The sequence below is a fragment of the Rasamsonia emersonii genome, assembly GCF_000968595.1.
Source record: "Rasamsonia emersonii CBS 393.64 chromosome Unknown ctg1118621759663, whole genome shotgun sequence".
NCBI lineage: Eukaryota > Fungi > Ascomycota > Eurotiomycetes > Eurotiales > Trichocomaceae > Rasamsonia > Rasamsonia emersonii.
The window spans coordinates 66,414-81,341 of record NW_013563350.1 but is presented as its reverse complement, the minus strand read 5'-3'; the positions used below and the strand labels follow the sequence as shown (position 1 = coordinate 81,341).

Here is a 14,928-nt window from a genome sequence, read left to right as displayed (position 1 = left end):
AATAATTGATCATTAATAATACTCGTTCTGCAGCATTACATTTGTAATATTTCAATACCTAAGGTAGGTATAATATTCTGATGCAGCTCGGCCAATCAATCAGCTGTCATCACCGGCATGTGCGGGTATTGCGGCCCGCAGAAGCATCGGATATCCGACCGAAGGGGTCGGACGGACGACGTCATTGGCATTGGATTGTGGGTTGTGATTGTTAATTGTCTCCGCCAGATAAATACTCCTTAGGAGGAGAAGATTCCGTCGTTTTCGAAGCAATCGTATCTATCCTGTCCTTTATCTCACTCTCTCTTATTCAATTAAGGGCCTGGGAAACTGTCCCTCCTCTCGTTATTTATACAGTCTACAGTCTACTTGCTTACCCCGCACAACCCTCTGCGGCAAACCTTTCTTTCAGATACTGTATACTCCGTAGACAGGCACACCGCACCCTGCCAAAATGGCGACGCAGCTGGCGTGGATTGGATTGGGGAATATGGGACGGGTATGTGATACTAGCATCTGCAACGCTATGACTATACCGACGATATGACATGATTGATACTCCGAGCAAACAATTCGTGCGGGGTAAGAATTACTGAACTGACTGCTGACTGGGCTGATGCTTGCGTAGGGCATGTGCAAGAACATCGTCCAAAAAGCGTCCCTGACCAAGCCGCTGATCATCTACAACCGCACGACGGCGCGCGCCACCGCGCTGGCCGAAACGCTCGGCACAAATAAAACCAAGGTAGCCACGACCGTCGCCGACGCCGTGCAGCCCGCGGATATCATCTTCATCTGCCTGGGCGATGACCCGGCGGTCGAGCAGACGATCCAGGCCGCGCTCGACAGCGGCGATGTCAAGGGCAAGCTGTTCGTCGACTGCTCGACCATCCACCCGGACACGACGCGGAGGATCAACGAGACGCTGCGCGCGCGCGGGGCGTCGTTCGTCGCGTGCCCTGTCTTCGGAGCGCCGGCGTTTGCGGACGCAGGCACGCTGATCTGCGTTCCGGCCGGACCCAAGGAGGACGTCGAGCGGATGAAGCCGTACACGGTAGGGGTGATCGCGCGCGCCAACATCGACTTCAGCGGCGAGGACGTCGGCAAGGCGGCGACGATGAAGCTGCTGGGCAACTCATTCATCCTAAGCTTCGTCGAGACGCTGGGCGAGGGCATGGTGCTGGCCGAGAAGTCCGGCCTGGGCGTCGAGCCGCTGAAACAGTGGCTGGAGCTGATGTTCCCGGGTGCGCTGCCCAAGTATGCCGTCCGCATGGAGAGCGGCGACTACTACCAGCGCGAGGAGCCGCTGTTTGCGGTCGATCTGGCGCGCAAGGACGCGAGGCATGTCATGAGTCTGGCCCAGGACGCCGGGATGCGGCTGCGGAGTGTCGAGGTTGCGGATAACTACCTGAAGGAGGTGAAGGAGTATGCGGGCGCCAAGGGCGACATTGCAGCTATGTATGGCGCGATCCGGAAGGAATCTGGTCTGAAATACGAGAACCAGTGAGGTTGTACAAGCTGATATAGCAGATGTATATAGAGTATAGATACGATTACATACGTTTTGCATAACAGGATAGTTACGAATTACTTACGACAGAGACAGAGCCTCCTGTTTCATTTCACAAAGCAGCCTTTCAAACATTCGCTAGATAGGCGGAGAATTAATAAGGTCAAGATGGTATTTTTTTTTCGAAACTATACAACCTTACAATCCTAGCTCAAGAAAGGAAAATGCAACCAAGTTGTTGTCGTTATAAGGTGTCATTAAATTAAATATGACTACTCTTTAACTCGAGAAGGAAAAGTTGATGCCTGGTTGTTGTCCTAGCTAATTAGTATTTAATCCTGCTGCGTCGTAATTAAATAATTGCGGTGTAATAGCTTTGTCTGTTGGCGTGACTAGCAAGGGCAAGATCCTTCGGGGTTTAGTACTGTTGGTTACTGTTCTGTTACTGTTTCTCTTTTTAAAGTGCGAGTCAGAAGCTTGTTTTCTGAGGACATGATAATCTAATCTAGTATAATGCTCTCAGAAGCTTGACAGTAATTTTGATGGTCTTCAGCTAAAATTAGAATTGGTTTCGGCAGTTGCAGGGCTGAGTTCAGGCATTGCTATTGTACTGTACAGTACACAGCTGTGGCTATGCTTACCTCCAAGTCAGCAATAGCACAAAACACAACCAACCAACCGGATTCACTCGCGATGGATTAATATGTTCAAGCTCTTTTCTAACTGTTGGGCTGTCTGGCCCTGCGATGGGTAGCCTTGCACAGCCAAGCACTGGGCACGTGGCGCTCTGTGCACGAGAGGACATTGGGGGCTGATTCTCCAGATTGCCAAAAATGGAAAAATTGATGTTGGTTGTTAGATCGCATCAGGCGAGGATCGACGCAAACACCCAAGCTCCGCCACGATTATACTCCTGACGATGTAATTTGATGCCTTGGATTGAGGTGTATATAGAGAGCTCATCCTGCAGCCCTGTCTGTTCAGAGAAGACAGAATATACCGTGCAATCGAGTCAACTTCAACACCATGCGTCTCCTTCTCGCCGCGTCCGCGGCGCTCCTCTCGACCAGCTATGCCTTCCAGATCCCATCGTACGCCCACTGTCCTCCTCTCGGCCCCGTCCTGCCCGCTCCAGCCCAGCCGTTGCAGAACGAGGCTGTCCAGACGGCCGTGGCAGCCATCTCAGCTGCATTCCACAACCTGACGGCCGGGCTCAACGACACGGCCATCTCCGTCGGCGTCGCCTCCATCCACGAGGACGCGCCGCTGCTCGATCTGCACTGGACGCCGCCGCAGCGCAGCCCCAATGGCACCGGCAACGTCGACCGCAACACCGTGTACCGCGTCGGCAGCATCTCCAAGGTCTACACCGTGCTCGCGCTGCAGCTGCTGGCCGACAGGGTGCAATGGACCGCCCCCGTCACCACGTACGTCCCGCAGCTGCGCCAGCTGTCCGGCAGCCAGGTCGACTGGGATGAGGTCACCGTCGAGGCGCTCGCGTCGCATCTGGCGGGGGTTCCAGCGAACTGTAAGAGCATCACTCGTTAATTGTGGCCATTGTGCACCTGCTGACAGACACAGTTGGCTTCGACGTGGGCAATGAACCCGGCGACTGGACCAAGTACGGCCTGCCCGTCCTCAACGCGAGCGAGGTCTCGGGCTGCGGAGGAGAGCCAGACCAGGCTGGCTGCACCTGGCAGAGTAAGCATTTGATCTCGCTCGTACTGTACTCTCTGACCGCTGGCTCATGCCAATTGACAGCCTTCTTCACCAAATTCGGCCGCCGCCGCCCCGTCTACGCGCCCTGGACGACGCCCGTCTATTCCAACATCGGGTTCGCCATTCTGGGCCTCGTCGTCGAGTCCGTCACCGGCCAGACGTACGAGCAGTTCGTCAGCGAGGCCATTTTGGCGCCGCTCAACCTGACCCGCACGAGCATTTCCACGCCGACGGACAGGAATGTCGTCGAGGCGAGCTGGTTTGGATCTGATCTGGGGATTGAGAATTCGTATGTCTACATTAAGCCTAGAAAAAAAGAAACCATTCTGACGACTCTGACGAGTGCAGCTCCGGTGGCTTCTATGCCAGTACCAGCGACCTCCTCGCCCTGGGGTCCGCCATCCTCGGTTCGCGACTGTTGCCCCCCGTGCAGACGCGTCGCTGGCTGAAGCCGCTCACGCACACCTCCTCGCTGGGCGTGTCTGTCGGCGCGCCGTGGGAGATCGCCCGCGGCGTGAGCCTGACGGCGGACAACCGCACGATCGACTTCTACACCAAGAGCGGCGAGATAGGCGAGTACGTGGGGATCCTGGTCCTGATTCCTGACTACGACCTCGTGGTCAGCTTTCTGTCCGCGGGGCCGAGCGCGTCGTACTCGATCGTCTACGGCGGCCTGACGCAGATCTTCCACGCGCTGCTCCCGGCGATCGAGCAGGCCGGCAAGGACGAAGCCAACCGCACGTTTGCGGGCCAGTATCAGCTGAAGGGCAGCAATAATAATAACAATACGAGGATCACTATCTCTGTCGACGCCGACGGCCCCGGCCTAAAAGTGTCCCACTGGTACACTCACGGCCAGAGCATGGCGCAGAACTGGCCCGTGATATCCTCTCCAGCGGGGACGCCGCCAGCCAGCCCGAGCCCTGCCCCAGGAGTGGGAATCAGACTGTACCCAACGAACCTGCGGTCCGGCAAGACGTGGGCATGGCGCGCCGTCTTCGACACTGTCTCGTCGGAGTCCGAGGCCGCGGCCGAGGACGCGCAGCTGTTCTTCCCGCAGGGGAGCTGTCTGAGCTGGTCGACGATCGACAACACGATCTACGGGCTGAACGGGCTGGAAGAGGTCGTGTTTAGTCTGGACGAGAACGGGCAGGCGAGCAGCGTGACGTTGCGAGGGTTGCGGGAGACGCTGGTGCGTGTATAACCCGAGCGAAGCGAGGTTGAGGCTTTTATGATTTGGGTAGATGTATTATTTTGTAATTTTTTTTATCTGCATGCAGTTTGTCTATGATGCACTGATAGATAGATAGACTAATTAATTGTCCTGTATTGATGTAAGTACTATCTATACTGTATAATTGTATTAAAATCTGAAATCTGATTGTGAAGAATACCTCGGATATGCTATGCTATGCTATACTAACTAACGTACTTGTTATTATTCTCCAACCTAGTTCTCATATCTTAGATTGAGTAATGAGTACTGCTGAAGAACCACACATCTTTATTCTCCTATCTACAACCTTTATAGACATACGACATAACATTATTCCGGCTGGCTGCCTACACAACATACCTAAACAAAGGCGACTTATCGCCCATACTCGCCAGCTGCTCATCCGAATACTTCCTACGAATCTCCTCCTCGGACATCCTGCTCCGCTTGCGATTCAGCCGGCTGTAGTTCAAGTCCAGGACAATGACGGCAATGATGCCCGCGACGGAAAACGCGAGCGAGCATCCAAAGCCCGTCGGGTACGACGGCGCCTCGGACGCGATGTAGATGTATGAACCCCCGACGGAGCCGACGTTGGTGAGCGAGAAGGCGTAGGCCAGCCCGATGGCGCGCCGTACGCGGCCGGCGAGGTTGTTGGCGATCCATGAGCTGGAGCCTGGCTGGATTGGGTACAGCCCGATGCAGGCTAGGATGACGGCGAAGAAGCAGACGCCGACGTGGGATTTAATTTTGGGGGCTAGGGGGGCGAGGATGGCGAAGGCGATTACGAGGCAGGTCTGTCGAGCAGTCAGTATATATACCGTCAGGAAGGATCGATTTCATGCGCACCTGCGGAATGAGCAGAAAGTAGGACCTTCGTCTAAACTTGTCCGACAAACGACCAAACACGTATGCGCTGATAGCGCCGCAGCAGTACGGGGGGATCGTCCTAACTCGTCAGTTCTTCCTTCACACACAAAAACACACATATATGCAGATGCTGACATACATCAACTGCGCATTACTCGAGCTAAACCCCATATTCTGGATGATCTGCGGCATGGTGAACTTCAGCCCGTACCCAGTCACCGTATTGGACCAGAAGACAAAGGCCATGGGGTAGAACTGCCAGTCGGTGAAGATGTCCCACAGGGCGCGCCAGGTGAAGCGCTGCTGGCCCCAATTGTCATTCTGGGTCTGGGCGGATTGCTCGACCTTCAGACGCAGCTCGCAGTACCGTCTTTCGTCGGCCGTCAGCCATCGATTGGGTCGTTCGGGCGTGTCGATCAGGATGACCAGGACGAGAAGGCCGAAGACGGCGGTGATGATGCCTTCGATGATGAAGATCCATCTGTCTGACATTAGACGAACAGTTTTTCTTTGCTCCTCGAGACTTTTGGATATACCTCCATCCCGCAACCCCAGCGATACCATCCATCTTCGCAAGCGCATAGGCCAACAGGCCCGAGAAGGCGCCCGAAATGGCAGCCCCAGCGTAGTAGATAGCCACACGCGCCGAGAGCTCGAACTTGAGATACCATTTATTCATAATCAGGACAGCAGCAGGGAAGAAGCCAGCCTCAAAGGCGCCCATCAGCAGGCGCAGCGTGAGCAGACTGCCAAAGTTATGGACAACACCGTGCAGCGTCATCAGCACGCCCCAGAAGAAAGTGATAGTACCGACCCAGAGGGAGGGGCGATGCGTGAAGTAGCGCTCCAGGACGTAGTTGCTTGGGATTTCTGCCGTCAGCTAGATTAGCCAGATACATACCCCAAGAAAGAAAGAAACTTTGGATTGTCCGACCTACCGAAAATGATATACGTAACGAAAAACAACGACGTAGCGACATTGTACTGAATACCACTCATCCCGAGGTCGGGGAGTAAACCCTGCAGCAATCACCACCATCATCAGCATCAGCAGCAGCTTATATATATATTATTAAGAAAGTGGGTAAGTATCAACCTCGATCTCCGCATTCGCAATATTCGACCGATCCAGATACGACAGGACGTAGAGAAAAGTGAGGACGGGCAAAAGTCGAACATCGATCTTACGTAAGGTCTTCTGTTTCGCGCTCGCGGGGAAGGAGGCGACGAAGTCGGCTTTGGAGGAGATGTGTTCGAGTTGGAGGCCTGAGGTTTTGAGATCTCCTGTGTCGAGTGGGGATTGTTTGGCTATTGTCATGGTGCTGGGCTTTTATTTTTGGTAGAGAGAGATTGTTATTGCGGTTTTTCTTTTATTTTGCGAGGCAAGAAAGTAGAGCTGTTCCCGAAGAATCTGTAGGTAGAAGAAGGCTGTCTAGAAAATAATACCCTACGAGACAGCTAGACTAGGAGAGGTGAAATTTAAAGAATAAAGAATAGAAATTGAAACCAGGTGATGTGAGCGAAGTGAAATATTAATGAACCATACTCTGTACATGTATGTACAGTGACTTAGAACAATTAATTATATACCGTCATTGCAAGCTTAGGACCTATTATAGGCAAGGCTGAGGCCAGAGCTACCTATGGCTAAGTAGGTTATCTACTTAGTTAGCAGCATACTAATTAGTTAGGAATAGGAACTTAACTCTTCAGGCTACCGACAGAGTATCGAACTAACCCCAGACCCCTGCTACCTGCCTAGGGAGGTATGTAGGTTGCTACCTAGCTACCTGCATACACTACTCCAGAAAAGGGAGATATTTCTTGCTTTTTTAGTCGTCAGCGTTCGTCAAGCTACCTATATCTTGATGGTACTGAACTGTTCAGTACATACAGGATCGAGTCTGAGAGTAACATGTCACTGTATGAATTATCTAGAATTTAATACAAATGGAGGACATGTATTTCCACTCTTTAAATCTGTAAAGTAATAGATTACTCCGTACAGGAAAATGTATATAGCCCATACTCCGTATGTACGTAGGTAATACGCCTAAAAGCAGCAAGAATCCGCCCCCGGATTGATTGGCCATAACAACGCCCCCGCATAAAACCGTTCTACTCCGTACTCCGGAGTAAACGTTTGCTTTTCCCCGCCTTTTTGTGTTGTGAAAAAGATCCACTCTTCGGTAAGGGCTCCGTGTACTCCGTACGGAATACGGGGCAAACAGCTTGATTTGACAATATGGGGTTCTCCCGTGGAGTAGAGTACTCCATGTACTCCGTACTGTGTGCTCCGTACTCCGTACGTATACTCGGTATACTCTATACAACTCCTGACAACCTTAGCTTTCGGATGCAGATTGCCGGGCCCCACGGCAGGACGGACGCTAGACGCATTATTGCTGATTTGCGGAGATGATGCACCGGTGCGTCAGGACTCAGTTGCACTTGCGAGTCCGACTCGACGGAATAGAGGCTTATCCCGTCTGCGGGGAAAGCTCTCGCCGGCGCTCGGGAGAAAACGCTATTCCGGCTGCTGGGGCAGCGATCAACGCCTCCAATGATGATAGCATAGTATCGATACTCCGTACATTGCTCGGAGAGGTCTCCGGTCTGGATGGAGTACTCCTTCCAGCTTGATCTTGCTGTGCCCACTGAGTCACCGTTATCGGAGCATCTCAGACGAGACGAGACGGTGCTAGATAATAGCTGATGGGGCTGAATTATCTGGATCACGGCGCTAGAATGCGCCGATGAGGAGACTCGGATATGGTCTTTGCCCTGGACAGTTCATATAAATTCGAATTCCATCCGTAGATGTGGTCGCTGCTATCTGCTGAGCGACATCTCAAAGCGTTTCTATTCTGCAGTAAAGGTACTGTCCCTCATCAGACGTCGACTTCTCAGCTAACTTGTCAGACCATGGCACCGCACATCATCAAATCCGTCAAGGCCCTCCACGTCGGGCAGTTCATGTTCGCCCGCGTCGAGACCGACCAGGGCATCGTCGGTTATGGCGAGGCAGGCAACTGGGGCCACATCGCCGCCGCCGGCGCTGCCATCGAACGCTTCGCCGAGTATTTGGTCGGCAAGAGGGCCTTCGACATCGAGCACCACTGGAACGTGATGCACCGGTTCAGCTACTTCCAGGGCCAGGCCATCAACGCCGCCATCTCTGCCATCGACATCGCTCTCTGGGACATCAAGGGCAAGGCGCTTGGCGTGCCCATCTACGAGCTGCTCGGGGGCGCATGTCGGACCAAAGCCCGCGTCTACGGCCACGTCTACGAGAAGACGATCGAAAAGGTGCTCGAAGAATGCAAGCGGAAGAAAGACCTCGGGTTCACGGCGTTTGGCCACATCAACCCCTTCCTCGACGAGGGCAACGACAAGATCTACTTCAAGACGCACATCCAGAAGATGCAGGATGCCATCGAGAACGTGCGAAAGATCCGCGCCATCGTGGGCGACGAGGTCGATCTGCTCATCGAGCTCCACCGCCGCTTGACCCCCGCCGAGGCAATCACCTTCTGCAATGGCATCGCCGATACCTGCCCCATGTTCGTCGAGGATCCCATCCGCCCGGAGAGCGCCGACGCCATGGCCCGGGTTGCGGATCGAATCTCGGTCCCCATCGGCACGGGCGAGCGATTCTGCACGATATACGAGTTCCAGGCGCTTCTTTCCCGCAACGCGCTCGAATTCGTGCGCGTCGACGTCGCCCTCTGCGGCGGGATCACCGGTGCGAAAAAAGTCGCCGCCCTGGCCGAGGCGCACAACGTCCAAGTCGTGCCTCACAACCCGCTTTCCCCGATCGGCCTTGCGGCGTGTCTCCAGGTTGCTGCAGCCATCCCTAACTTTGCCATCCAGGAGTATTCGACCGGGTTCGAGAAGGGCGTTTTTGAATCCACCACCACCCATCTCGGGAGCGACATCGTCGACCACGTCCCGTTGCCGAAGGACGGCTTCGTTGATATACCATCTGGTCCGGGGCTCGGTGTCAATCTGCTGGAGAACGCCCAGGAGATACGACCGCCGCTGATCCAGCCGATTACTATGCGTCCTCACCGGGATGGATTCATCGTTGATCAGTAATATACAAGGCCTGTATACCACAGAATAGCATACATATACTTCCTGGATTTGGACCCTGTGACCAATTTTGCGATTGAAACATTGCGACTCGTGTGTATCGCTATTTAAGCTCGTCATGTTGCATGGGGAAGATTTCACGTCATAGAGAGCATACTTATAGAGTTAGGTATAGAAATAATATCATTTCCAACGGTTTTCAACACCAGCAATCCTATTAAGTGAATCCACTATGAATAAGTTCCCTTCATTTCAAGCGTCCTGCGTAAGAGATATTGAAGAAATTCTGCTGTTTGTGCAGAATAGTTATCCCTCGCCAGGCCTTCCTGCTCCGGTCGGTTTCTGCTCAGCTCAGTCGCGGAGTGGAGTGCCAAGATGTCACAGGTGGTGCGAATCAAGGTCTCGAGAGCCGTGGTCCTGGGATCGAGACCTGAAATACGAGTCAGTTCTGTGCGTGGTGCAGGAGGAGCCATTAGCTCGGATCCGATGCTCGGTGGGCGAATGTCCAGCCAGCACGCGTACAACACGAGGAGCGCGCTCTGCGCAATGACATGCAGGCCCAAAGGCCACAGCCAGAATATGAGAGGGATCTCCCTCGCGCGATGAAGAATGCGAAGGATCCTTGTCGCTGCGACGGTGGACGATCGCAGACTGGTCATAAACTGCGGTTCCGTACGATCAAAGGTCAGAGCGCAGCGGTGAATCAGGAGGGTCGTCAGTTCCCCTAGCAGAAGCAGCCAGGCGGAAATGAAACTCTGTCCAGGTTGCAGGCCACTTGCATCAAGGGGGTCGTCCTTGAACACGGTGTACAGTGGAGCGTGGTCGTCGAGCACGTTGAGAGACTCAGGCGGCAGATTCCTCTTCCACAGTTGGAGTTCAGACTCCAGCTGGGCGATCTTTTCGACGCCGCCTCTCCTCTGAGTCGTTGTATATAGCTGATCGAGGCAACGGGACAGAATCTGAGCGATTTGGATGTGGTGAAGGAACCAGCCGGAATTGGTCATCTCGCCCGTAAGAGGGGATGGAAGATGCTGGATAGAGATATCATGGAAATCGACATCCATAGTGAGATCAACGTCAACGTCGGCACTTTTGATAGACCTTGGAAGCCCATGGTACATGCTGGTGTATCTGCCACTAGTGTTATCATAGCCACAGCGACTCAAGGTATTGCACTTACACGTCCAATATGAAAACACACCACCATATTCTCCTCCGCAGGTCGGATTCACTGGGAGAATGCTTAAACCGTCTCGAATGGCGATGCAATCCCAGCGACTGCGCGAGCTTCACAACCATCCCATTTGTCTGAACGGCTAACGAGTGGTGCGATATCAGCTGAAGACATAGAAGGTAAAGAACAAGGCCTTGGAGACACGTCAGATCTCCCCGTGCAGAAACCATGGACGAGAGATGACATAGAAGTTCTTGGTACTGGACACCGGCATTTGGACTGGGCATATCGCCTCTGCGCGCACGCGAGCTTCTCATTTTCTCATTTGTAATCACATTTAGAGTGATGACTGCATACAGCTGAAAAAGAAAGGGTATGTCAGCATCGCACAGGGGCTTTCCATCCTGCACCAAACTCAGGATGCGGTTTAAGCTGTCGTAAAACTGGTTGACGGACAGGATCGGATAGAATCGACCCCAGGTTTGAAAGTATGCCTCTGCTTGCGCATGATAATGGTCCCGAGGATTGGCCAAAATAAAAGAGCCGTCGATCTGGTCCGAACCAGCCGCAGGCCAAAAGTTCTGAACAGCAGGGACTTGAATACACTTTGACGACCTCAAACCCACTCTACACGCATCGAACGGCGGTAATAGATGCAGCCGGAACATCCACTCTGGAAAATCCATGTTTGAGGAAAAGGTCTCCTGGAACTGTTCCTGGACAGAGAGGACGAAATGAGCGCCAGTTGGAGCACCAGCAAAGCGACCAACACCGCATGCGTCCTGGACGAGACGCCCTACATGTCCCAGAAGCGGGCCCAGAGACTCTTGACTTGTGCGAACGAGGTTTTGTGGCAAGGTATGCGTGGACTTTCCCCCGGGATCTGGATCTGCGTACGGTGGACATGGAACCTGCACAGTTGCCGGCACTCGTACGTGCTGCGAATGCTCTGCCTCTCTGGCATTTCGCAACTCTGTTCGCAGCTGTTCCTCGCGTTCCTGAGAAGCTCGTAGCTCTTCTTGTAGACTTTCCACTTTTTGACTGAGAGCTGCAATGATTTCCTGAGTTGGCTCGACGTAGCTGCAGCCGCAGTAAGCTGCTGTACCCTCGCTGGCTTGACTACAGCCTCTCTTACCCTCGAGGTTTTGTTCTCCGTTGCAGTCGAACCGAGACAAGGCAATCCACATTTGCTGCAGCACACTTGCCGCACTTGTGCGACTCAGTAAGCAGAGTATGTAAATGAGCAGAATGAAACGACGGTATACCTTTGGACGACGTCCATCACACTTGACGCGTCGCCTGCGGATAAAGCGTGTCAGTGGACACGGCAAAGGTCTCTTGGCTGGAATCTTTCATACTGTCTGCAGCGATCACTGTTGACCAAATATTTCTCAGCATTGAAGCTGCGTATGTAAGGCAACAAGTAAATTACCAGACTTGCGCGGATTGTTGCAACTGTATGCCTCCTGGGAGAGTAATTCCACCAGGCGCAGTATCGGGAACTGATGCCATGGCCAGAAGTAGGCTTTGGTCATACACGAAGAAAGACCTGGGTAAATGAGAATCAAACAAGCCAGACGGGAGATTTCTATAATTACATGCACCGCTGTTTACCTAGGTAGTGACCGGGGCCCCGCATCTAGTTTAGCAATCCGGGGTTTGCCAGATCGGGTTGGTGCTTCTCGCCGCTATGCCAATTACCCAAGTGAATTACAATTATGTCCATTCTCATGCTTATATACATACATGACATTATGATTATCAGTTCATCCCTCATAACAAGCAGGTTAACCAATTCCAAACAATCCCAGGATCAGCTTCTCTACCCCCCATCGCGCTGCCTGGCCCGCAACGGCCAGCGCAACAGCGCGCAGATAGCCACAGTCGAGGAGGATATACAACGCCTCGATATTGTTCAACAGCACCAGATTGGTGTTGGCCGCGCCAAGAGATAGGAATGAGGGTATAGAGTCAACGTTAAAGCTGGCGGAGGCAAAAGAGAAAAGTTGACTGAGTGAGAAAGTCGGGACGGATGATGCGGTTGCTGTAGCGGTCGCTGCACTGCTTGCGGCGGTCGCGAGAGCAGTTGGCAACGACGACACAGCGGATGTGGGAGATGTCGACAGCGAAGAAACGGCAGTAGCAGTCATGGTTTTGTGCAACATCGTAGCCGCAGGGCTGTCGGCCATCGAACTGCCTCCCTCTGGGACTTCACTCTCCTTGGAACCCCATATCACCAGAAGAATTGGAAAGAGTTTGGGGCAGCTGCTGACGAAGAGAGCGGTGCTGATCGCATTGGGACTAGCAGGCGACGGAGGCGGAAGCGGTTGAACTTGAGTCGGAGCAGTCGATGCCCGGCGCAGAGGTCCCTGACCCGGGCCCAAAGGAGGGGTGTTGCTGGGGGGGCAGGACGGGGAAGGAGTGTTGTTGTTTCCAGGAACCGGAGGAGGTTGTCGCTGCTGGATATCGCTGGAAGTCGAGTTTGTCGCAACCGACGGTGTTGCGGTATTGTGATTCGAGGTCGATGCCACAGGCGTCGAAGGGGTGGACGGACCGGTTTCAGTGGATGCATCTCCCGTCGCAGGAGACTGGGCCGGTCGGGGGACCAGGATGGAGGCCAGCAAGCGCACCGTCAGATGGTGCGCCAACGTTGCCAGTCCATTGAGCGTCAGAAAGAAGAGGTATTGCACGACGATGGGGGCCGTCGAAAGGGGAGTGGAGGATAGGGAGGAGGATTTCTCGATGCGCGCCCAAGTCAAGTACACGTCAAACAGCAATAGCAGAACACCAAGACGGATGATAGAGCGCTGGTAACGTTAGCAGAATGTTAATAAACAGGGATAGATAGCATTGCAACTCACATCGAATTTGTTGTCATCTCTTCCCAGACGATTGAAGAGCAGATGCCGGTAGACCTGTTTGGGGTTGTTTAGGACACATCATTGCGGATACTAGAAGGATGAATTACCTGTGGCTTGATCAACACCAGATCAATGAAGAGGACGACATAGTCATGCTCGACGTATTTGTCGGCGAAGCGTTTGCAGCGCGGGCATTGGGTCAAGCGGACGCCCTTGCCGAGGGAGTGATCGTCGGCCTTGCTGTAGGAGGTGTAGAGGTGGGAGACGGGATAGGAGCATTCGATGCAGATGGGCATGGTGTCAGGTCATGGCGAACATCGTTTCAAAGGACCATGTCATGTTGATCTGAGATTGTTGCGGAGTTGGAGGTTCGTTCTGGAATAGCGGGCGTACTATATTTGGTTTAGCGTCCTGCGTGATATCATAGCAGCAAGGCGTTCCACGAAAATTACAAATAGAAGTTATCTAGTTACCTGATAAATCGACGCCGAAATGTGTGGTCTTTGGCGCCATTTTTCGTGGCCTTTGCACATCATCCCCCACAATGCTTGCGGCCTTAATGCCAGCCGACTAGGTCATGTGATATAACTGGAGGTTGTTTTCGACCTCTGAGAGTATGGCCATTTTGAGCTTTGTTGCCTTTGTGCATTCATGGCCTTCCCTCCCCTGCTATTTTCAGTCATTTAGCTTATAGCCATTAACATAGAGGGCCCTGTCCCCAATTTTCCTCATTTAATCCATCTTAATCAGAGACAATCTAGTCATATAACTCTTAGAGAACCCCCATGGATGGTCTGGTTCCCCTTATTCTTTTGTCTCTTAATCTTTCTGTTCCTTTATATACTGCCTAGACTCTATATTCTCCTGTATTTTGCCTTATAATTTGTCCTTTTCAGCTATAATAGCATATTCTTTCCTTTCTATTACTAATATGGTTATATAACCTTTACCTCTAGGTAACCAATATTCTCAGCCCTAGTAATGACTCTTATAGTTATAATTACCCCCATTGCAAAGCCAGTCTCATCAAAGTTGTAGATATCTTCCTCTATAATCCTATACTAGTCAATTGCTTATTATATGCAACTCATCTCTCGTGCGAGCTAGTTAGTTATGCGACTGCGTCGGCGGGTCTGGTCTCGTGCAGCTGCACTAAAATCATTCTTGAATAACCTTTAGTTCTTTATATTAGGCTTATTAATAGTTATTTTTACAAAAATATTTAGTTTTAAGCTCACTATGGCAGTTGAGAAAGTTATGAACCCAATTTTTGCTAATAGTAGGTGGAGTAGCTAATTTACCCTACTCAGCAAGAAGAATATTAGCTATTTGTTATACAGCATTAGGCCTTGGAGGGAACCCTTATTAATCCATAGATATTATCTATTAAATAAGAGATTCCTCTTTAGTGGAACTCAATTTCTGCTGTATATATATAGATTCCTGTTATATAGTGCAGCCTTTTAGTCAGCGACAAAGAGTA

General features: G+C 52.3%; 5 protein-coding genes across 5 annotated transcripts; 2 read left to right on the top strand and 3 right to left on the bottom strand.

The window, feature by feature from the left end:
* Positions 1–454: 454 nt before the first annotated feature.
* T310_0072 (6-phosphogluconate dehydrogenase family protein) lies at positions 455–1,507 on the top strand (the record flags this gene model as incomplete). The annotated part of the gene is made up of 2 exons (XM_013477027.1): positions 455–499; positions 629–1,507. The coding sequence occupies 2 exons, from the start codon at positions 455–457 to the stop codon at positions 1,505–1,507; spliced, it is 924 nt and encodes a 307-aa protein (XP_013332481.1).
* Positions 1,508–2,536: 1,029 nt separating this feature from the next.
* On the top strand, positions 2,537–4,567 carry T310_0071 (uncharacterized protein; the record flags this gene model as incomplete). Its single annotated transcript, XM_013477026.1, has 4 exons — positions 2,537–3,038; positions 3,092–3,518; positions 3,578–4,421; positions 4,532–4,567. The coding sequence occupies 4 exons, from the start codon at positions 2,537–2,539 to the stop codon at positions 4,565–4,567; spliced, it is 1,809 nt and encodes a 602-aa protein (XP_013332480.1).
* Positions 4,568–4,741: 174 nt separating this feature from the next.
* T310_0070 (MFS transporter) lies at positions 4,742–6,295 on the bottom strand (the record flags this gene model as incomplete). The annotated part of the gene is made up of 6 exons (XM_013477025.1): positions 4,742–4,745; positions 4,806–5,242; positions 5,295–5,394; positions 5,455–5,796; positions 5,852–6,195; positions 6,254–6,295. 6 exons carry the CDS (start codon positions 6,293–6,295, stop codon positions 4,742–4,744), a joined length of 1,269 nt encoding a protein of 422 aa, XP_013332479.1.
* Positions 6,296–7,640: 1,345 nt separating this feature from the next.
* T310_0069 (uncharacterized protein) lies at positions 7,641–9,530 on the bottom strand (the record flags this gene model as incomplete). The annotated part of the gene is made up of 2 exons (XM_013477024.1): positions 7,641–8,099; positions 8,253–9,530. 2 exons carry the CDS (start codon positions 9,528–9,530, stop codon positions 7,641–7,643), a joined length of 1,737 nt encoding a protein of 578 aa, XP_013332478.1.
* A 110-nt stretch (positions 9,531–9,640) lies between these two features.
* On the bottom strand, positions 9,641–13,741 carry T310_0068 (uncharacterized protein; the record flags this gene model as incomplete). Its single annotated transcript, XM_013477023.1, has 7 exons — positions 9,641–10,541; positions 10,591–11,793; positions 11,943–11,987; positions 12,017–12,172; positions 12,388–13,391; positions 13,446–13,499; positions 13,553–13,741. The coding sequence occupies 7 exons, from the start codon at positions 13,739–13,741 to the stop codon at positions 9,641–9,643; spliced, it is 3,552 nt and encodes a 1,183-aa protein (XP_013332477.1).
* Positions 13,742–14,928: the final 1,187 nt, after the last annotated feature.